This window comes from Primulina tabacum, chromosome 1 (genome assembly GCF_025594145.1).
Source record: "Primulina tabacum isolate GXHZ01 chromosome 1, ASM2559414v2, whole genome shotgun sequence".
In the NCBI taxonomy this organism is placed as follows: Eukaryota; Viridiplantae; Streptophyta; class Magnoliopsida; order Lamiales; family Gesneriaceae; genus Primulina; species Primulina tabacum.
In genome coordinates this window covers 4,326,101-4,348,777 of record NC_134550.1, presented here as the reverse complement: position 1 = coordinate 4,348,777, position 22,677 = coordinate 4,326,101, and the positions used below count along the sequence as shown (strand labels likewise).

Sequence of the window (22,677 nt, the reverse complement as noted above, 5' to 3'; positions counted from 1 at the left end):
CTCCTATTATAATTTTATTATGACGATAGATATAGGATCGAGTGCTTATCGCTTCATCAAAAGCTATAGCTAATAGTAATGGTGCAACTCAAATCTTTTAAATCGCACAGCAGCTCAAGCAACACGGTTCGATCGCTCTACCAAGCAAGGACAATTATTGCACCCAACAATCTCCCTCCCAATAATTGCACTCCTTGCAATCAATGAGAATCGAACCCATGACCTTGGCTCTGATACCAATTGTAGTACCGAGAGCTTGCCGCTTTACCAAAAGTTATAGGTCGTAGTAATGGTGCAACTCAAATATTTTAATCGCACAACAGTTCAAGCACCACGGTTCGATCGCTCTACCAAGTAAAGACAATTATTGCACCCAACAATGGAACTCGTAGCTCGGAGTTAAAGATTCAAAACTACTTGGGGTTGGTCACGTACTCTATTTAATATTTGATACATTCCAAAGTATGGAGCAAAAAACAGTACTGAACTTGTGCTTTTCTATTTTTTTTTAAATAATCAAACTCATTAATTATTATACCCGTTATATTTGCAAGATTTCATGGTAATAAACCTATCATCATTGTTCTTGATCTCATATCCAGGTGAATTAGAAAAGAGTGTTGATATTTATTATTTTAAATTCAATAAAATGAAACTAAAGTTAAGTAAATAGCGAGGACAATGAATAAATTGATTAACTAAACTTGTGTCACAAAGGTCAATCGAGTACCTACTTTAATTTTAATGTGTTAAAAATATTGACTTGCCTAACAAATTCACTTTATTTAAAATATATTCGGGTAAAATAGTGAAATATGTCTATATTTAGTCCAGACTATTATACGACCATATATTTAAAGACAAGAACTAAATATATTATATATTTTAAATTTTATGGGCCGAAAGTTTTACATTTAAATATTGAAAGCTAAAAATATTATAAAAAGGGATAATACGATAAATAACCCATATTAATAACACAAGTCTTTTTGTTTTGTCATATTTTATTGTCAAACAAAATAATTTTTATACGAAATTTTGGCACAATAAAAAAAACTCGTAGAAATATGTAAAATGATTCAAATTTGAATCCTACTCTCTTCAGCATAATAATAATAAAAAAAAATTAGAGATTAATTTGACTGCCAAAGAAAAAGGAGACGATTTCAGAAAAAAAAACAAAAACAAAAAAAGGACCAAAATGATAGGATCTTATGAGGGGACAAACTTTGAGCTATAATAGCTCTATTTTTGTAATATTGAACATCAATAAATTAAATCGAATTTGGTTTTCAACTAAATTAAAGACATTCAAAATAATTCATCGTAAAAATCACTTAAAGTTTGTCCCCTCATACGATCTTGAGCTATAATAGCTCGATTTTTATAATATTGAATGCCAATAAATTAAATCGAATTTGATTTTCAACCAAATTAAAGACATTCAAAATAATTCATCGTAAAAATCACTTAAACATTTTGAATTTTTTTAAAAAAATTTGCAAGTTGAATATATAAAAAAAAATTTGTTAAAACATCTTATAAATACTTGACATACAATATTTTTGTATTTGAAGAACATACAAAATGCTACAACAATGCATCTTAAAAACATTATCAATAGTAAGTAAATGATATAAATAAATAGACACAGATTTGTTTATAGATGTTCGAATATTAACAACTCTTATGACACTATTTTTCTATCTAATAAAGTATCACTAGAAAATTTTGATTTATACAACTCATTGTACAAACTTATTTGAACTTAGGACGTATACATTGCCTAATTGAAACTCCTAGCACACTCGATTGTAGTCCGCAATCTCACAATTCGCATAATGTTTAACGTCTCTTATGTCAATACTACAAACACAATCTTTAATATATTTAAGGGAAGACACACTCATATAAACTTTGAAGCTCACACTTGGGCTTACTCTCATTCTAGATAATCTCTTCATATATGTTGCTCATGCTTTGAATCTTCTTCCAAAACTTGTATTTGATCTTCAATATATTGTATTTATGACATCCAATAATGATATAGATGTTAGATTCAATAATATGACCGTTTGAAAATATTGTGTATGAATTCTAATATTGCAACAGTCAAATTCGTATTTCTAACCATTTTGTGAACTGGAATGTTGATGGTCTGCCATCAAATCAGCTTGGTTTAATCTAATCCGATCTGTTTGGTCTTACTTGAGCTTAACCAATTCAAGATGACCAAGTCAAGCTCTGTTGTTCTCCTGATTATAAATCTCGATTCATCGATTTTTGGGTAAAGTGATAATCATAAAAGTCATATGCTTTTCTATTAGATTTCCATGTAGTCAATAATATCTCAATTCTAAGTTCGTATGAGATATATGTTTTATAGATCAAACTATTGGCAATCTGAAACTAGGTTTTTATTCAGTGCAAAACCAGCAACTTTATAGTAGTTTATCTGCTTCTTATGACCAGATTCATTCTTTTACTTGTGAAGATGTTTTGTATACCATTCTCTTAGATTTGTAATGCATACTAAATTGTTCTATTTGAATAACCAAGCTAAGACATATGACAAAAAGGCAAGAATGGCCAACTGAGCTGATTGCTCTTTTCTTTTCGTCAGCTCGATTTTGCAACTAATATTTCGTATAGATAACATTCGAAACAATTGAAATGCTATGAAATATGACTTGTGAAAATTTGAGTTTTTATTTATTCGTTTTTGAGGCTTGTCATTTGAATCACCGAGATGTGAGATATAACCAAAACGGCGCAGTTCGTCGTTTTAATACCTATTATTTGAATTATTCTCAATTTACTCCTCCTCCACTTGAATGGGCGGCAATAGTCCCAATTTATATAATATTATAACTATTTTACAAGAAAAAAAAACAGTGTATGAGTAAGTTCAAGATTTCAAGCTACAGATACAAGTGTCATCGCCGTCTGCATTAGGGATTTCCTATTATTATAAGGCAACTCTTTCATTTATATAAAATATAATATAGAAATAAAATGATTTTAGATACCATACTTGGTAAATATTCTACTTATACACACGCGCACGCGCGCGCACACGCACACGCACACGTGCATATATATATATATATATATATATATCAATTTTCCATTAAAAAAATGAAAAACAATATATCAATGTCATTTTTAGTTTTTTAAAAAATTACACTCCGGTAAAATACTCTATGGAAAAATTTCGGGATAATGGAGTAATAGAGTGAATCCGAAAAATTTAATTATTATAATAGAAATCATTATAAATTATAATACTTTATTAATATAATAATTCCAGTTTGTGATCAACTAAAAAAAGTATTTTGTTTTTAATTTTGGTCGATTCTTTATTTAAGAAAATGATCTTATCAAGCGTTGAAGATGTCATTTTTTTAAATAAATTGTTGATCAATCTTATTTTACAAATTCTCCCCTAAATAAAAGTAATAATAAATTTGGTGATGACTTTTAAGCATATATGACATCAAAGCGTCTCAAATTCAAGTTTTAAATATAATAAACATTTTCTCAACTAAAAAACAGTAATAATAATTTTTAGAAACACGGAAAAACGTATTTTGAAAACCAACCAGACATTTATAAAGATCCTAAATTTGATACTGTTATCAAATTCGAGATTCAGAAATCTCAAAATCGGAAGCTCAATCATAACAAAATATTCATACCCCAACTAAAAAAAGAAGAAGCTATGTTTATGGTGGCCAGAAGTTGAAGCCTAACTGGTTGTGCCTGGTAGAGTGGGGGTCATACGAGCCTAGAATGACATGGTGCGGGTGGAGAAACAATGTCAATGTCCACCTGTCTCTTTCATTTCTTTATTACTTATTGTAAAAAGTCGTTTCTCATTCCCAGCTGGTCGATTCTTCGAACATATAACGAGCACTTTGTCTCTTCGTCCTCGCTTATTCAACTCTTTTGGAATACGCGCGTCACACGCATGACTACTATCATTACAAAGGAGAGGAGAAAGGGGGGGAATCTTGTATCTCAAGATTGAGCGCTGGAATAAACCCGTTTCTGGGTTTTCTATATCTGATTATCCACGGAGTTTCCATATTTACAAGTAATTTCAGGCCCCACCCACGTGAGGCTTTTTGCTGATTCTGATCGGCTTCCCACGTGAAGTTACCATTTTTTTAGCTTTTACTCCAGCGCAGGAAACAAGGGTTCTATTCAACTCCAAGTTCTGAGTTGTGGTTGATCTGCTTGCTGAAATGTCGGTGGGCTGTGGGGTGGAATGCGTGGTGATGTTGGGCTGCATGCGGTGGGTGTGGAAGCGCTGCACCTACATAGGTGCGGACGACAGCGCTACGTGGACCATTGCCAGCGCGGAGGAATTCGAGCCCATTCCGCGCGTCTGCCGCGTCATATTAGCAGTCTACGAACCGGACCTCCGCTGCCCCAAATACGCCCCCCAAGGCGGCTACCGCCTCAACCCCGACTGGGTTGTCAAGCGCGTGACATACGAGCAAACTCTTGGCCACGCGCCTCCTTACATGATTTACCTCGACCATGATAATCAAGAGATCGTACTTGCGATCCGCGGATTGAATTTGGCTAAAGAAGGTGATTACAGGATGCTGCTGGATAATCGGCTGGGTATGCAGATGTTCGATGGGGGATATGTGCATCACGGATTGTTGAAATCAGCGAAATGGGTTTTGGATGCTGAGTCGGTGACTTTGAGTAAACTGTGGACGGAGAATGGAAGGGGGTACAAAATGGTTTTTACGGGCCACTCGTTGGGGTCAGGAGTTGCGACGCTGTTAACTGTGATTGTGGCAAACCATGGGAATCAATTAGGGGGAGTTCCCAGGAGTCTGTTGAGGTGTTACGCAGTGGCACCGGCTCGTTGCTTGTCGCTGAATCTGGCTGTTAAGTATGCTGATGTTATATACTCCGTTGTGCTTCAGGTGTGTAGTTTTGGTGTTCCCTGGCAATTATTTTTTGTCATTATTGGTTTGTTTGTAGGGGATTTACTGTTTTGCCTTCAGCTGTATATTGGCAAATATATTTTGTTTAGAATTGCAATCTTTAATTCATTTCGATGAGATTCTTCTTTTTTTTTTATTGGAAAATGAAACCGCTATGTCTAGCTATTTATTTTCTTTCTTGCTTTAATTATATAAAGTTATGGACACCTTGCTGCAACACTATTATGTAAACCTTATGGAAATGGAAAAGATGTTAGAGTCTTTACCTATTTGTAGTCGAGCTAACGTGAACGTATGGATGATTGAGCGAACATTACTTTTGATTAGTGGAAGTGTAAATTACTTAAATCACATAAATTGGTTTCTTGGATCAATTGGCAAGGCATAAAAGTAGTTCAAGAAATTATATAGTAGCCTAAAATCACATTGCCTTGTCACTTTTAAGATCCTGCCAATTACATTAATTTCTGTTCGAATCACTTTGAGGTAATCGATAGAAACGGAGAGGTGCTCCAGCTCATGAAAAACCATTCTCTCCTTGGGAATAGATGAATATTGCATCAGCATCATTGTATATCATTAATCTTAAAATGTGAAGGAGGAACTTGTTTAGGTTTTAGCTATTGTCACAGATGTTTGTACACATGTTTTTTAGAGTGTGTTACGAAGGAAAAGATCATAATCATAATTGTTGTATGTGACATTCATCTTACTCCGTTAAAAAATAATCTCATGTTGTTTGAAACAGGAACAAGACCACTAGGCTGCATTATTGAAATTAATAAAACGTTCTACATGTGCCTTGGTACTGGTTAACCTGATCGGGGGCAAAACGTGCCCCAGTGTTATCTCTGCCTCTTCACTTCATTTTGAGGTTAAAAACTCACCTGAATGAAATCAGCGTATAGGTCCTACTCCTTCAAGAATTCTTTTGGCTATATTTTATGAAATATTCGAAATTGACATTCAGTGTTGATAAGAAAAATTGAGTAGTCATCAGTATACCTCAAATCAGTGATTTAATTGCTATTCCTACTTTTGTTGAGTTTGTCTTGTTATGTGGGTGGATCAAGCTGAACAAAAGAGCCTTGAATTTCATTCCCTTGACCTTGATTAAAGAACTATCACGAGACCACTGTTTCCAGGTTGGGTTAGGGTGGATCAGAATTGGATCGATTAAATCTTTGGTTGTTTTGCCCACTATGATGGATTATTTTAGGACCTAGAGAAGAATATGGGGTAACCATGGGGGTGCGGGGTACTAAAATATGCTGAAAAATTTTGATCTAGAATTTTTTTTTTTCAAATGAAGTTAATATCTGATTCGTACTATGGAAAATTACCTGGATGTCTTCTATGTCAAATAAAGTTTTTACTCATAAAACGAGAACCATGATTCAGAAAAAAAGGCATAATGGACTTTTTTTGGTTTCAGTTTAGTTTTAGGGAAATGGTTTTGCGGAGTTTGGTGCATGTTTATAGTGTTATGGTAGATATCAAATCATGTCAACTTGTCTGATATCGATGCCATATCATAAAAGAAAATTATTTATAATTTGTATGTATGTTAGGCATGTCAATCCAGTTTTTACTCGTAAAATTAGAACCATGATTCAGAAAAATACACATAATTGACTTTGTGGTTTCATTTGGTTGTTCCGGAGACATTTTAGGGAAACTGTATTGGGCAAGTATGGTATATGTTTATAAAGTTTTTAGTACATATATCAAATCACAGTAGAAAGTATTGATGTCATGTCATAAGAGAAAATTATTTAAAATTTTGAAATAGCATGTTTTGGATTAGAATGCAATATATTCACCAGGTATTTGATAGTGAAAACTTGGATCAAAATAAATAATTCTGTTGGGTGATGTGAGCGAAAGTGTTTTAGGGAAAGAGAAATAAAATGAGATGGTAATGTTTGGTTTTATTTTTTTCGATGGAAAATGTGTTGGGGAAACTGAAACCAAGGCCAATTTTATTCTCATTTTTCCTGTGGAGGAGAGTTCTTTTTGCATTTTAAGTGAAACTCTCTTGCGAAGAAGTAAATGATTCTATGTTGTATTCCATCTCATTTCATCGGTTGAAACCACTAGTGCTTCTTAAACTAATTACTCTCTTTTCACTTGATATTCTTCAGGATGATTTCTTGCCCAGAACACCCACTCCACTGGAAGACATTTTCAAATCCGTCTTTTGGTCAGTAGTTATAAGTAATATTGCTCGAAAACATCGAATTATATTCTTTGCCTCTGAAAGGAGTGAATTTTATCATCATTTAAACCAGGTCTTTTTGCTTTGGACAGTTTGCCCTGTTTAATGTTTCTCATCTGTCTGAGGGATACATTCATTCCTGAAGGTAGAAAGCTCAGAGATCCAAGACGACTATATGCCCCTGGTCGGATATATCACATCGTGGAAAGGAAGTTTTGCAGGTAAATTGCACCAAAATTAGTATACCGAATCTTGTAAAAGGAAAATATTATTATTGTTGAATCCTTAGTATGTCATTGTCTGCATCCCTGAATACCACTCCTAATGTATGCGTCAGTGTCATGTAGCCATGTACACACTTCTTGTCATTGCCACACACACAGAACTTGGTAACGAGTGTCTTTATATTTGGTGTCAGACATTACTTAAATTCTTGTGCTGCTGCTGCAACTCTATTGCTGCCAGATTCCTAGCAATATATAAATGTACTGAATACTGCTTTTTTCATAATTAGCAGAGGTACCAAACACCAACCTCATGCAAGTAGCTAGCTATCTTCACAATTTCCAATAACTATTTTTTTCTATACAATGGGAATACTACTGACGTGGTGCTTGTAAGCCTTGTGCTTTAATGTTGTGTAAAGAATTCTATATGCTTGCAATTATGACGAGAGGAAAAAATTAAAGATTTATTTCACTACTGGGTACTTGCAGATGTGGAAGGTATCCCCCAGAGGTTAGAACTGCAATTCCTGTTGATGGAAGATTTGAACATATTGTTTTGTCATGCAATGCTACCTCTGATCATGGTATTATTTGGATCGAACGAGAGTCTGAAAAAGCTCTTGTGGTAAGCATAAGCCAGTAGTATCATAACTCATTTTTACCATTCAGTTTTTCTCTAGCTTAGCAAACTTGGTATCTTAATCCCGGAGAAATTGAAAATCAAGTCCAATGATTTACTCTCATTTGGTTCACGGGCTTTGGTCTTTTGTAGTTTCCTATCCTAGAGAAATAACAATAAAGTTATTCTACCCTCCGAGCTTTTCACTCTCCTCCAGAAAAAAACAGAGAAGTATTTAGCACTTGCAAGAATACATAACAAAGTTTTTTTTAATTATAATATATAGTAAAGATTCTTTTCCAATAAACTAGTTTGTTAGTCTCCCATCAGGTTATGGTGGTTCTAAACTAGGCCAAACCTCTAAACATAATGGCAAGTTATTATTTAATCATATATTGTCACATGTCTAGCAATCTGATGCAGTCGTTTTCTGAAATCGCACTAGCAGTTAGATTGTGAATGATTATGAATCCTCAAGTCTAAAGAAGTACATATTTACCCTTTTAACTACTTGAAAAAGTGGCTACAAAATTCTGTACGAATTGCTTTGTAACTGGTTGTATCTACTGGTTAGATATCAGACACTCAAAGAAATTGGTTTTATATATTCCATCAAATGTTATGCAGAATTTAAAAGACCTTAGTACGGAGACCATAACGACTCCACCAAAGGTACAAAAACTTGACAGGAAGGAGACTCGAGAGAAAGAACACAAGGACGCATTGGAGAGAGCCGTCAGTTTGAATATACCTCATGCTGTTTCGTCTGCAGAAGAAGAAACTTGGGGAAATACTGAAAATGGATCTCCAGATGACACCGGAAATTCTTCAAAAACAGAACATACGGATGCTAGGACCAATTGGAATTATTTAGTGAAGAAGCTTTTCAAGAAGACTGAGTCAGGGAATTTGATATTGAAACAAGGGGCCTCTGACCCGGTCGTTGAAAATGCCCCTGATTCATAAAAGGCGAAAATTTTGCTTCAAAACTTGATTTCTTAGTAAATTTTTGTATTTATTCTTTGAACACATGTACGCACTCGATGATAGTTGAACATGAACGTGGTTTGTTTTCTTACCATGTTTTTTTGTACACCTGTTTGGACAAAGACAAGAAGCTGTGATTTTTTGTTCCGCTGTAAGTTTGTGTGCCGAGTGTTGTAATGATAAGAAAACGTTTATGGGGGTAACTCAATGTTAAATAGGATGAGATGCTCGTCGCTTGTAGCAACTGTGTACCATGTTTGGAACATATGGAATCGAGCCATCATCGATTGCGAAGTGCCCGACGTTGAAGAGACGATCAAGAAAATCAAGATACATGTCTTCCGTTCTATCCTAAGCTCTATTGATGTTTTTCATATTTCGATCTAGTGATGTATTTTCGTAGTGGTATGTAAATATTTTCTGGGAATGATCAGTGTATTTGTATATTTAAATTTTTTATTTTTTCTAATGAAATATTTTTCATTAAAAAAGAAAAGAAAAGAAAACGTTTATTATTTTTTCCCAAATCCCAAAAGAATAAGTTGTACATACTTATTTCCTCACATCCTCCACAGTGTGATGGATAATGCTACAAATTGACACATATGTCCTTGAGTTTTCATTGAAGAAACTTCTACAAATTTGGGCCACTACATCAGGCCTTCAAAAAGTTTGGGCCTCTGTCACGGCCCACGGCGCGCGGCACTCCATCAGCTAGCCGGGCACTCTTCGTTCCTCAACCGCCAAACTGAGTATAAAAGCGACGCCTTTTCTTGGTTGATTTCCTACTCCTACATGCGTAAGAGGCGCGCGCATTTCAACGAGAATGCGAACCAGAAGCCAATCCAAGCGACCACAATCGACGGGTACGTACACGAATTCCACTCCCAAGCTCACACTATTTGTTTGTTTTTGGAAAATCGATCTTTTGATGTCCGATTGTTCGCACAAAGGCCTTTAGAAATCCGTTTCAGGATTTTCAGTGGAATATGTACCTGTGTGTGTGTGTGTGTTTTGAGAGCCTAATTGCGGCTTAGAGTCTACAATATCTGAACGGTGGAGCTTACTAGCGTTTTCTGTGTGGCCAGGTGAGAAGGGAGCAAAGAAAACCCGTCTTTTATCAGATATCTCTGATGATAAAAGTGAGTTTATTATGCCCATTTTACTATAAGACTGAATTTAGAGGAGTTTTTGTTATGCATTACGTTTGATTTATGACTGGGAATTTTAAATGGTATTTCAGGGACTCTTTTGGATATATCTGGAGACGCGGTGGCAAAACTTTTAAGAAGAGTTAAAAAAGGGTCTAACAAAGAAGATGATGTTTATTTGCGGCTCTGTGAATCTGCAGCTGAGGTATATTTACTACCGTTTTGATTTTTTGGGCGATGGTATTTGTCTGTTATTCACAACTAGTGATAGTGAGGCGCATGGTTCTTGTTTCTCCCCCCTTAAAAATGACAATAATTTTTGTCAGTTTATCAAGTAAAAATATAGAAAGATGAAGGAATACATGATATAAGAAATGACAGAGGGAAATTTCTTTTTTTTTTCTCTTTTCAAATTGATAGACGAAAAGTTGAATTACTTTTCATAAGTGGAGTTGAATTATTTTTATCTGACTGTTGTTTGGGTTGTGCTTTTCCCTAAACACCAAATAAGTTTATAAACGGATTTCCCGCTTAATAAATAGTGATAGATTATAGTGGTTTACTTCCTACTCCTTAAACTTTTAGTGCCCACACAAAACACAGAGTAGACTGTTGAGTGTTAACTATATATCTTCATCTTATCGGGATTTTATAAAGGAGCACATGTAATATGTTGCTGTCATTAACTATGATACTTATGAATACTAACCCATGATTTATGCATACACCAGATTTTGCGTGTAATCAAATACTGAATCTTGAAATATAATACTACATATGAAGTAATTGTAATTGGAAAAAAGCAAATGATTTTAGATTTTGAATATGATGAACAGTTGCTGAAGAATTAATTTTTTTAATTTAATGTATGCATGATACAATTACTTCCTACGGTCTAGTGTGTATGAGATCAATGGGATATGCTGAGTGAAGATGGGCATTCTTACATCTCATTTTTCAACTAATTCAATTTGGCAATGTCTACAAAATTTTGATACCATTTTTAGCAGGGAATAGAATTAAAGGAGAACAACAAAGAATTATTGGATAAAACAGAAAAAAAGGATACAGCAGACGCTGATTCTTGTAGAGGAGATGCAATCGAACAGTATTATAATCTGGACGAGGAGTATGAAGATTCTGATTGGGAAGATGGTTCAATTCCTACATTATCTTCACCAAAAGAATATCAAGAAGATTTAGTCAGTGGAGTTTCAGTTGAGTTTGATGTTTCGCCTGGCTTGGCTAAGCGGAAGTCTGTGCGAAGAGCCACTTCAGAAGAGAAGGTAGCGTATACAATTCGAATATAAGCATGAACATTGTCTTTCAAAGGTGGGCTCATTTACTTCCTGCATTTTTATATCCAATCTTGTTTGATTTCAGGAAGTGGCTGAGGTTGTGCACAAGTGTCATTTGCTTTGCCTGTTAGGAAGGGGAAGGTTGATTGACGGTGCTTGTAATGATCCACTAATCCAGGTCATTATCTTTTCACCTTGTCTGTGTTTTGTGACCTCTTTGATGCACATCTTTATGACCAGGATGTATATTTACTATTATATGAATTATTTCTATGTTCTACTTATACCATTGTCCATTCAAGCCGAGCAGTTCTGTGAATGCAGCCTATCAAGTGTCAAAGAAATAAGTGGTTGTGGCATTGGCCATAGTATTGTTTGTCCATTTAATGGACAAGTGATTGATGGGTGATAAATTCAATATAATGTTGAGCGCAAAGGACTTAATACATGATTGTATGAACTGATGAAAGATCAGTTACAGTCTCTTTCATATTAGATTATAGCGATCCAATGCTTAATTTTTTCGAAGAATTATTTTTGCCTGGCTGTTTTAACCCATTGTATTAGCATTTGAATCCTCTGCATTTATGCTTCCATTTATTTCATAGAATTAATTTTACAGAAATATCCTCATGTGTGCTATGATTTCTGATGCTATTTACCATCTGGAAATCAAGTTCTTAGTTTTTTGTTTCTTTTTTGTCGAAGTACAATGTAAAACCACATATTTGAGGATGCATGCCATTCTTCACGTCACTTATTTTTCCAGTGGTATTGGCAAATAAATTGGAAGTGTTTTGTATCCCCAAAACCCCAAAATATTGGCTGCCTGGAGCCTTTAACTAAGTCCTGGACCAAAACATGCCATGGCCATAATTGAGTTGCTGTAGATTAATTGTACCTTTTTTTTAATGGAAAGAATAATGGTTTCCATATGTTTTGATTTGCTTTCAATGGTTAATTATATTGGAATTTGGTATCGTTCTTAAAAACTGATAATTGAACGCCACTATTAATTTTCTTCCTTTGGACGAGATTGAAATTTCACGAATGATTTTTCATGAACGCAATTCTCTATCCTATATTTAACTCTCATAGTCCTTCTCTGCCTCTTCATTTCTTGATTTCTCAGTTTGCCTCCTTTTTCCACAATGAGATAATATATAACATCTCCCTATATATTTCAAGAGAGAATGCATAATAGTTACATATTTAGGACTCTAAATATGTACTTACAAAACTAATTTCAATCTTAATTTTAAAAGACCGTACGAAATTGACCATTAATTTTCATTTTGAGCTCCAAATTTATACGCTGCCAGTTTCACATTAACCTCAGATTTGTTAAAGAAGGATATGAAGCATGTATCAGAATCAGCCATATTTCACAAGTTTATTTCTATTTATTTATAAAGATAAAAAGAAATTCATAGAAGCTAAATTTTGAATTTGAAGTGCAAACTTTCATGAATAATTTAAGTTCAATTAAAATTAGAAGGACATCAAATAATTCGAAAAATGCTTAATATGCTGAATGATTGATAACCAAATACTATTCTATTTAAAAAAATTACAGTTTTATTAGAAAGTATTTTTTTGCTCTACGAACTTGCAAGTAAATCTTCTGTTTTCAAATGTAACTTGAACAAAAATATAAAATAATCATTTTTTCAATATTTTTATGCATACATACAATGTTTGTTTTCATGAACTAATTTGCTGTTGTTTCGAATTGCAGGCTTCTCTTCTTTCTCTTCTGCCAACTCACTTGCTGAAGATAGCAGAGTCTCCAAAACTTGCAGCTAGTCATCTGTCTCCGCTTGTCAATTGGGTATGACTATGAGCTTTCTAGTACACATTCGTTTTTCCCCTTTTGTAGGACTTTATAGTACTTTTCTGTTTTCTCTGCTTGTTGTCAGTTCCACAATAACTTCAGTGTATGTAGTCCAAGTTTAGTTGAAAAGACATGTCATTGCGCATTAGCATCTACTTTGGAAACTCGAGAGGGTACTCCAGAAGCGGTATGCTTCTACTCTTTCTATTTATGTTATGTAATCTCTTTCTCTCTCTGGCTATAGGCATGCTACTTGAAGAAACTCAGTGTTGAGTTAGCAATTCTGTAGGTCTATGTAGAATGTGAAGACCAATTTTAATGAGTTCCTCATTAAAGTCATTTACAATGTATCTGCCAGAGATCTGCCAAAATCGATTTTCTAGCTTTCAGAACTTGATGCAATGCGAACTGTGTTTTTTAACTCTGGCAGCTTGAATTTGAGTTCATTAGGGAACTTCTGTGACCATACACTGGGGACCAAATTATGCACCCAAGGTGTGCTATAGCTTTTAGCTGAATCAGTCAAATAGAAAAACAGAAATTCTGGAGAAAAGTTTCTATAGGCGTTAATATGGACCTTAGTAGCAATTTTTTGAGGGTACTGTATAGCAATATTATGTAATTTGCGAGTCATATGGATATATAGGATGTGGTAAAAGAACATAGGATACAATGCTCATTTTTGGTAGAACCATCGACGTAATTGATTATCCCTCCTGAAGTTCCGAGATTAGTATTTTTACTTTTATTTGATGCTCATAGTAATTTTTGCAGAATATCATGTTTTATCATATTTTTATCCTAAATTTTAGAGTTGGATTTATGTTTTTTTTTAATGCTTGCTATCGAGTGAAACAATGTTAAATATTGAGTTTGACAGCCACTTTATTACTTCTGTTGCAGGTTGTGGCTTTATGTGTAGCCTTATTTAGGGCTCTAAATCTGAAGACTCGGTATGCAATTTTATCATCACTTGATGCCTGATGCTACTTTTAGTTTGTTACTGGCCTCCTTTTCTTGTTAGGTGTAATTATGAGGTTTTTATTATGTTTATTCCATGTCTTTGTGCATGCGATGTAAAACTGGTGTGCGTGCATAATTGTAGCCTCTAATAAGTCCAAAATTCTTGTCAACTTTAGCTCTAGCTAATACAATTGTTGGCCTGCATACTCATAGAGTTGGGTGTTATTTTTTGTTCCTGAAGTAAAGATATGAGCAGAATACAATAAAATGTTCGAGCAAGATCGAGCCCTAAATTTTTCGTAATATTTGTCTCATTTGTGCTACAATTTTTGGGTCCCCATATGATCCTTTTGATGACCTTTCGTCTTTATTCATATGTAAATCTTCGTTTTCAAACTCTCAAGTGTTAAAATTCTTGTTTTTTTCAGGTTTGTCTCCATTTTAGATGTGATATCCTTGAAGCCAGATGCAGACAAATGGAAATTTGCTGTTGAAGTAGGCAAGGGGCAGAAGAATATTTTTAATTCCTCAACGCCGATGGTGGGTGGACCAAGCTATTCATCTACTCTCTCTCTCAAATCCTTGTCAGATGTCAAGGAGAGTGGTCAGACTGATGCAAAAAGCGCCAACATATCTGAGACAGAAAAGTCCAAAAAGCACATAATCAAATCCCAAGTTTCTCGAATCACTAGTAAACCAAAAGAAAAAATGTTGGATGAATTAGTCTACAAAAACCCATATAATGCTTCTGAATCATGCGATGTTCAGGTTGAGGGATTGAAGAGAAAAGGAGATCTTGAATTTCAGATGCAGTTGGAGATGGCACTCTCAGCCACTGCTGTTGAAAGTTCTAAACACAGCATGACATCTACAGTGTTGGAATCACCAAGCACTTCTTCAACTCATTCTCCACCATATAGAAGAACGAAGAAAATCAAACTAGAAGAATCTCAAACTTCCTCACACGAAATATCTACAGCTATTGGATCCAGAAAGGTGGGAGCTCCCATTTATTGGGCCGAGGTATTTTGTGCTGGAGATAATTTGACTGGAAAATGGGTGCATATTGATGTTGTAAATGCAATTGTTGATGGAGAGAGTAAGGTAGAAGCTGCAGCTGCTGCATGCAAAACATCATTGAGATACGTCGTTGCTTTTTCTGGAAATGGGGCTAAAGACGTGACACGCAGGTTAAAAACCTTCAGAGTGTTTGATTGTTGAGCTGTATCTTGACCACTAGGTTTTCTCCTCTTAAAGTAGTAGACGATTATCTCGGTATGAATGTGTATTGATTCTGATTACTTTATGTGGAGAATGAAGTTGGCCGGTGACTGCGTGGTGGCATAGCAGAAAATTTTTAAAGTATGATATTTTGAAGAAAAGCTACCATAACAATAATTGGACCAAGTGGTTGCTCCAAAGCCTCTATCTGATATCAATATCATAGTTTCAGATACAGTAATTAAGTATAACATGAATTCATGTGTGGATTATAAAATAGATACTAAAAGTTATGCTTAAAAATATGTGTATTAAGCTATATGATAATCAGTTAGGAGGAAATAGTTACATATTAATTGATAATGTCCGTAAATTCTGATTTACATAGGTATTATGCGGATGCACACTGTCTTACTAGGTTGTCTATTGTTTGTGCACGTGAGGTGCTATGTAAGTTGAAGGCTTCTGGCCTTTTTAGGATCCCTTGCTAGAGGAACTTTATTTTATTCAGCTAATAATCCCTCATAGAATAAATTCCATTTTTCACGAAGATTATCATGTCAGATATTGTACTCAATGGTACAAGGTAGCATCACAAAGGATCAATTCGACCTGGTGGGATTCTGTGTTGTCACGATTGAAGGAGTTGGAGTCAGGTGAAACCGGTGGCACTGTCAATTTTGGTCAGAAAGCTTTAGGTGATGAGAAGGTTGAACCATCTGTATTAGCAAATCTGAATAATGGATGTGTTCTAAATGCTAAAGATTTAGATGGAGCGTCTGAAGAATTTGGTGAGAAGAAGGCTGTTGATTCCTGTATAGAAGCCTCGTTTAATGCCACTTTGAGCTCTCTTGAAGATATGGAATTAGCAACTAGAGCACTAACTGAACCACTTCCCACCAATCAACTTGTATGACAAGACACCATATGTATATAATCCAAGTGTTTTTCTTACAACTATTAGAAATAACGGCTAACATAGTTTTTATTTCCTGTAATTTTACTTTATCAGGCTTACAAAAATCATCATTTATATGCGATTGAAAGATGGCTTAAGAAGTATCAGATAATTTATCCCAAGGGACTTGTGTTGGGCTTTTGTTCCGGGCATGCTGTATATCCACGCACTTGTGTCCAAATACTTCATACAAGACAGATGTGGTTGCGTGAGGGGCTGCAAGTCAAAGCTGATGAACTTCCTGCTAAGGTCAGATATTGTACTGGAATTTATGTTTGGTCGATTCACTTAGTTTGATTAACTTTTATGAGGATGTGTAAGTAAGTGCTATATTATTTCAGGTTCTTAAGCGCTCTATGAAGCAACATAAAAAGGAAGTGGCAGAAGACAATGAATTACTTATGCCAACAATGAAAAGAATATCGATCTATATGGGAAGTGGCAAACTGAACCATTGTTGCTTCCTCGTCCTGTTAATGGGATTGTTCCTAAGGTAGATCTATGTTTTCATACTATGATGGATTTAGAGGATTAGATCATTGAACGAATGCTTTATTAATTGTGAATGAAAAACATAATATTAGATTCCCTATATTTTATATTCTCCGAACCACATTATGAGTGATTGTTTAGGAATTCCATTTGGTACACAGGAAATAGTTTTCTTTTAGTGAGGATATTAACACTCATTTTTTATATGAAGTCGAATTCCAGGTGATGTCAGCTGAATCTTGTTTGGTTGGCAGGGGCACACGGTTACATTAATCCCTGTTTTTAGCAGCCTATAAGGAATTGGTACCTTTAAGCAAACTCTGAATCTATTTAGCACCTATAATTTGATGTGCATAAGATCTATTTTTAAATATGTTAGTGCCATGTATCGAAGTCAGCTGAATGGGAGTGAGACTTGAGTATTTAGAATTTCCTATATATGATCTGACAAATATTTATCTTCAAAAAAAATTTATGCATGATGCGATTTGCTGTAACCGAAGTGAAAACATGTTTACAGAACCGGTAAGTTTAATACATTGTTAAAGCTTATCTGCTAAATATGTTTCTACGAAGTTTAGATTATTTCTCAGTGTTAGTTTTTTGTTCTTGCTATGCTGCTTCGTGATATTGAGAGACATCATTGTAATTCACCTTTTGTTTTGTCGGGAGATCTAGTATATCATACTTAAAAGGAAGGATCCGTACCAATACTTGTCATAGCCTTATACTAGATTATATAACGATAAAAATTTTTCACTTATTTTGCATTTGTGAACTGCTGATTTCTATATTCTACTTGGTAGAATGAACGCGGTCAAGTGGAGGTGTGGTCTGAGAAATGCCTCCCACCAGGTACAGTCCACTTGCCTTTTCCAAGGATACAACCTGTTGCGAAAAGGCTCGGTATCGATTTTGCCCCTGCTATGGTTGGATTTGAATACAGAAATGATCGATCCTTTCCCGTCTTTGAGGGTATTGTTGTTTGTGAAGAATTTAATGATTCCATTCTAGAGGTAAGTAACAAACTATCAAATCTCGATTGTTGTTTTATCGAATATTCCTTAAAAAATATTTATATTTCGGTATGTCATGGAATCTTGAAACCTTAATGTATGTTTGTTTGATGAAGTCATTTAGTCATCATTGTTGAGCAGTTGCCACCTTGGTAAAACAATTATACCCGAATAAAAAATTTCATTCTTTGCTGTGTTTGATGATGATTATATTTGTTAGGCATATGCAGAGGAGGAAGATAGAAGGAAGGCTGAAGAGAGAAAACAGGACGAGGTACGGGCACTTTCAAGGTGGTACCAGCTTCTTTCTTCCATAGTCATTCGGCAGAGATTGAACAACAGCTACGGGGAAGGATCAACATCACAATCCTCTTTTGACGTCCCAGCACCTGGCGTTAAGTACCATAAATTAGCTGTCGGTACCGAGAAAAGTGATGATTCTCCAAAATGCCCGGAGCAAAAAATGAAATCACCAAGAAACCATGACCACGAACACGAATTTACTTTAGACGAGCAAGCATTCAATGAAGATGGCTCGACAAGAGTGAAGCGATGCCGTTGTGGATTCTCAATTCAGTTCGAGGAATTGTAGAACCCTGCTTCTATGTATAATTCTTGTATTATCATAGTTGTAGGAGATGCATGTGTTGTTAGTTGCTCAATCTGCGCAGAACCAACACTTAGGTTATGTTCCCATGTAATTTTTGAATCTAAGGTTGTGCCTATATGTTGTATATTATCTCAAATGTTCCTGGTACGTGAGCCAGAGGATCCTATTGTTACTCCTTTTTTTTTAACGTAGTATTTTATTAATGATATCAAAAAATCTATAAACATTTACTTTTTAAACTTTATATATTTAACAAACTAGAAAAATGCAAGCGCACCTGAAAATCTAAACCGCCGAAAATATATGTACAAAATTTTGATCATATTTAAATGAATTAAAACATGATTAATGGCATTTATCAATTGAAATAAATTAAGCCACAAAAAATAAAAAATCATGACCATAGACGTTATATGAATAGGAGAATTTGTCTTATCCACTTGACACACTTCTCAATATGCTTCTTGGTTGATTTTGACAACTCAACATTTCTTTGTCGTAGTTTGTTATAATATGCATATAACCATTTTGGTATACTCAACAAGTATCTTGTCTTTTTTAACATCTATTATGTTATTTACAATCCTCATCTGGGATCTGACATGCTCGTAGCTTGATTCCTTATCACGACATTTTTTCGATTTTCTACATTGTTTTTATCTGATAATCTTGTTTTTTCGACTATTTGTTTTGTTGTTAAATGATTTTTCAGTTTTTGACAATCATCAACTATAACTCTTAAGAAAAAATGCTTGTAGTCGTGATAGATTTTTACTTGTGACTAAAAGTATGCATAACTTATATATTCTTCAACAACATAACCAATGAATGATGTTGCACCTTCTTCCAACATCGTGATATTTGTGATATCGTTTTTATATATTTAGTATCAATATTATCAACATATAGTTGTAAAGTTAATAAATTTTAACAACTATTTCTCAATCACTGTGATAAAAAATACTTGAAAATCTCTTCAAATGACTATATCTTAGAATTGTGTCCTCGTTTAATTTGACGTAATTCAAGAAAGTCGCTTCGTTCGTCATTTTTTTGAAAGCTTTAGAACAATGATTGCGTGCATCATGTCATGAGATTGATATAGTTTCAATCTCATTTGTTGTATCTAGAACATAATATTATATTATTCATTGAAACAAAACAAATTTTTTTCTATTGAGTTTACATTTTGTTTTTAAATATTTTGTATCTTGTGGAACGACATACAAAATTAATTATGGTATTTTAAAAATCTTGAGAAAAGACACGAATAACGTAATTAAGATAGGCATATGAGATATCATTCAAATATATGTCGAAGTATTTGTCTTATTCAATATCTCATATAATAATACAACTGTTTATATTTCATAAGTATTTTATGATAGTCAAAATTAATTTTATGAAATATTGTAGAATTTATTTGAATTTCAATATTTGGCTAAGTGAATTTTTTTGGCGACATATCTTATGAATTAGTTGGTTAGGAACTTTGACTAAAAAAAGAGACAAAAACAACTTTTTAGCCACCTCGAAATATATCGAGATAATATTGGAGGAAATAAAGTGAAACTGGATGTCTCAATAAAATGCACAAAAAATTTATCTATTTTGTCCACAAAGCTTTAGAATTATTCTCATACCATTTATAAATAGAATGAGAATTATGCACAATTTGTTTTTCATGTATTTTTTCTGAATGAATAATTTTTTCTTTTTGAAAAACTATTTTACTTTTTAGAAATATTGATATTTTATATGGAATTCATATGTCGCAAACCATGAATTAGCAATATAATCACTATATAGCACTTAACGTACACATACAATTCTTCAATTTCTTCTTCATTGTGCTTCGTTGAAATTTAAATCTGAATAATTTTTTATCTTAACATTTTGCTTTAAAAACGATTTAATATATATGTAAATGTGTTTCATGTTAGTTAGACCTAATTTCTAATATCTATAAAAAATGTGATTGAATTATATAATATAGAAATTAGGACATAGTAATACAAAACATTATTTTTTATTTAACACGTCTTTTTTTCATCCACTATATTTATCTTAACTTTTTTGTTCAAAATTTGACGTATTTCGTAGACTATATGTATGAAGAACTAAAAAATTATATATTTCACAGAAACCATTTATTATGCTCTTAGTAGGACAGAAGACTCAAAATACGTGACTTTGATTGGTGTACTCTCATACTTATTTTCATCTAAACAACAAAGCACATCATATAATTAATATCAGAAAAATCAATTACATCCAACAATATTAATCAAAATGAATAAAAAAATCATAATACATACAACCTCGATAAGAAAAAAATGATAACTCGAAGTTTAAAAATAATTTATAGTACAATAACAAAGAAATGGAAGTATACACGAGTAACAAAAAGCATAAATCACTATCAAACTAAATACTAACTCATATTATTAACAATTGATATAAATTTTTTGATATTTTTTTCAAATAAAGAGAAAATGTCTTATTAACGTCATTATTTCATAGATATTTCACATTTTTTTTTTGAAAAAAACACAAAAAGCAAAAAATGGTGTCTCGAAATCATCATGAAAAAATCCTTTAATAAAACCACTAAGAAAAATAGTCGTAAAAATATAATATAAAGTCACACAATTTTTCTTAAACCAAAAATATATATTAGATAATTGACAAAATATATCTAGCAACAACAAAGCATGCGTTAACTGGTGATATAATTAAAATTTTGAATCATGCATAATCATTGAATTATAACAAAATCGTATCGCATGCCAAAAATCTATTGGATATTATATCTTTAAACGATTTATCCATGTTTGTCGTCCACAAGAGGACTCCTAAACCTACCAAATTTTTTTAGTCCACCTATTATTTTCACAATAAATAATACAACAAAAATAATATTACGAAGCACATAAAAACTCAAATTCAAATACCTTCTATCAAGCTAAATATAAAAATTTTGAATAGAGAATACAATAATTTTCGTAAAAATTTTAAATATTGATTTATAGACAGAAGTCTTGAAATATATTTGCTGATCAATAAATAAAAAATACCATCTCTTGATATTATGAGACACAAGGTAAAAATAAAAAAAATATTTCGACATTTTTAATATTTTCTAAGTCGCTTCAAACTAAGTAATCTAGGCAAACAGAAAACATGCATTATGTGTTTAAAAATTAACAAAATATCTCAACAATAAAAAAATTAAAAAACAACCATTTTTGTGGGATATGTGGTTTTGTATTGTATTTTCTTTCGGCAAACAAACAAATCAGATAAGCAATCCAAACATAACATGATCAATACTAATGACATATAACAATAAAACATGTTAACGCTAGGGTAAAAAACTCATCGCATTGCAAGAACACAAAATGATCAAATAGATCATGTTATTTAGTAATATTTATTTAGCATCATTTATAAAAGGAAAAATTGACCAAATAGCCGAAAACAATGTTTGAAATCATTTTATAATATTTATTTATAATAGTAATATATGTTAGTAATATTAGAATTTTTTTTAAATGTATAACATTATGATAAAGATTTTCCATGAATTTGAAATGTATAAAATTAAGTAATTAAATTAAATTTGAAAGTAAAATCAAAATAAAAATTATCTTATTTGAGTTAAGTATACTATTAATGACTATATTAAACCAACATAGACAATGACCTAAATAACCTCATGGACATTACAAATTATAAAATAAATAAAAGGGTAAATAGTAAATTCACAAATGGAAGTCATATATTTATAATAGTAATAGAGTTAAGTACATTATTAATGACTATATTAAACACACGTAGACAATGACCTAAATAACATCATGGACATTACAAATTATAAAACAAATAAAAGAGTAAAATAATAAATGCACAAATGAAAGTCATATATTCAAATGAAAGTCATATATTTATAATAGTAATAGAGTTAAGTATACTATTAATGACTATATTAAACCCACATAGACAATGACCTAAATAACCTCATGGACATTACAAATTATAAAACAAATAAAATGGTAAAATAATAAATTCACGAAATGAAAGTCATATATTAATGACTATATTAAACCAACATAG

At 33.0% G+C, this 22,677-nt stretch overlaps 2 protein-coding genes across 2 annotated transcripts; both read left to right on the top strand.

Moving 5' to 3' along the window:
- The first annotated feature begins 3,706 nt into the window (after positions 1-3,706).
- Positions 3,707-9,124, top strand: LOC142529156 (uncharacterized). Its single transcript, XM_075634634.1, has 5 exons — positions 3,707-4,946; positions 7,112-7,170; positions 7,278-7,406; positions 7,902-8,037; positions 8,659-9,124. The coding sequence occupies exons 1-5, from the start codon at positions 4,248-4,250 to the stop codon at positions 8,995-8,997; spliced, it is 1,362 nt and encodes a 453-aa protein (XP_075490749.1). The 5' UTR covers positions 3,707-4,247; the 3' UTR covers positions 8,998-9,124.
- Positions 9,125-9,693: 569 nt separating this feature from the next.
- On the top strand, positions 9,694-18,706 carry LOC142529080 (DNA repair protein RAD4). Its single transcript, XM_075634507.1, is given in 15 exon segments — positions 9,694-9,884; positions 10,107-10,160; positions 10,262-10,374; positions 11,180-11,455; positions 11,553-11,645; positions 13,206-13,298; positions 13,387-13,488; positions 14,205-14,254; positions 14,693-15,454; positions 16,050-16,395; positions 16,498-16,692; positions 16,785-16,836; positions 16,839-16,936; positions 17,742-17,951; positions 18,172-18,706. Coding segments are annotated over 15 exon segments (2,856 nt in total). The 5' UTR covers positions 9,694-9,844; the 3' UTR covers positions 18,544-18,706.
- The last annotated feature ends 3,971 nt before the right edge of the window (positions 18,707-22,677 follow it).

Excerpts from the sequence above, each read along its gene's own strand:
- LOC142529156 (XM_075634634.1), top strand. The coding sequence starts at position 4,248 with ATGTCGGTGGGCTGTGGGGTGGAATGCGTGGTGATGTTGGGCTGCATG. Across the intron at positions 7,171-7,277 it reads ATTTTCAAATCCGTCTTTTG|TTTGCCCTGTTTAATGTTTC; the intron begins GTCAGTAGTTAT and ends TGCTTTGGACAG. Across the intron at positions 8,038-8,658 it reads AGTCTGAAAAAGCTCTTGTG|AATTTAAAAGACCTTAGTAC; the intron begins GTAAGCATAAGC and ends AATGTTATGCAG.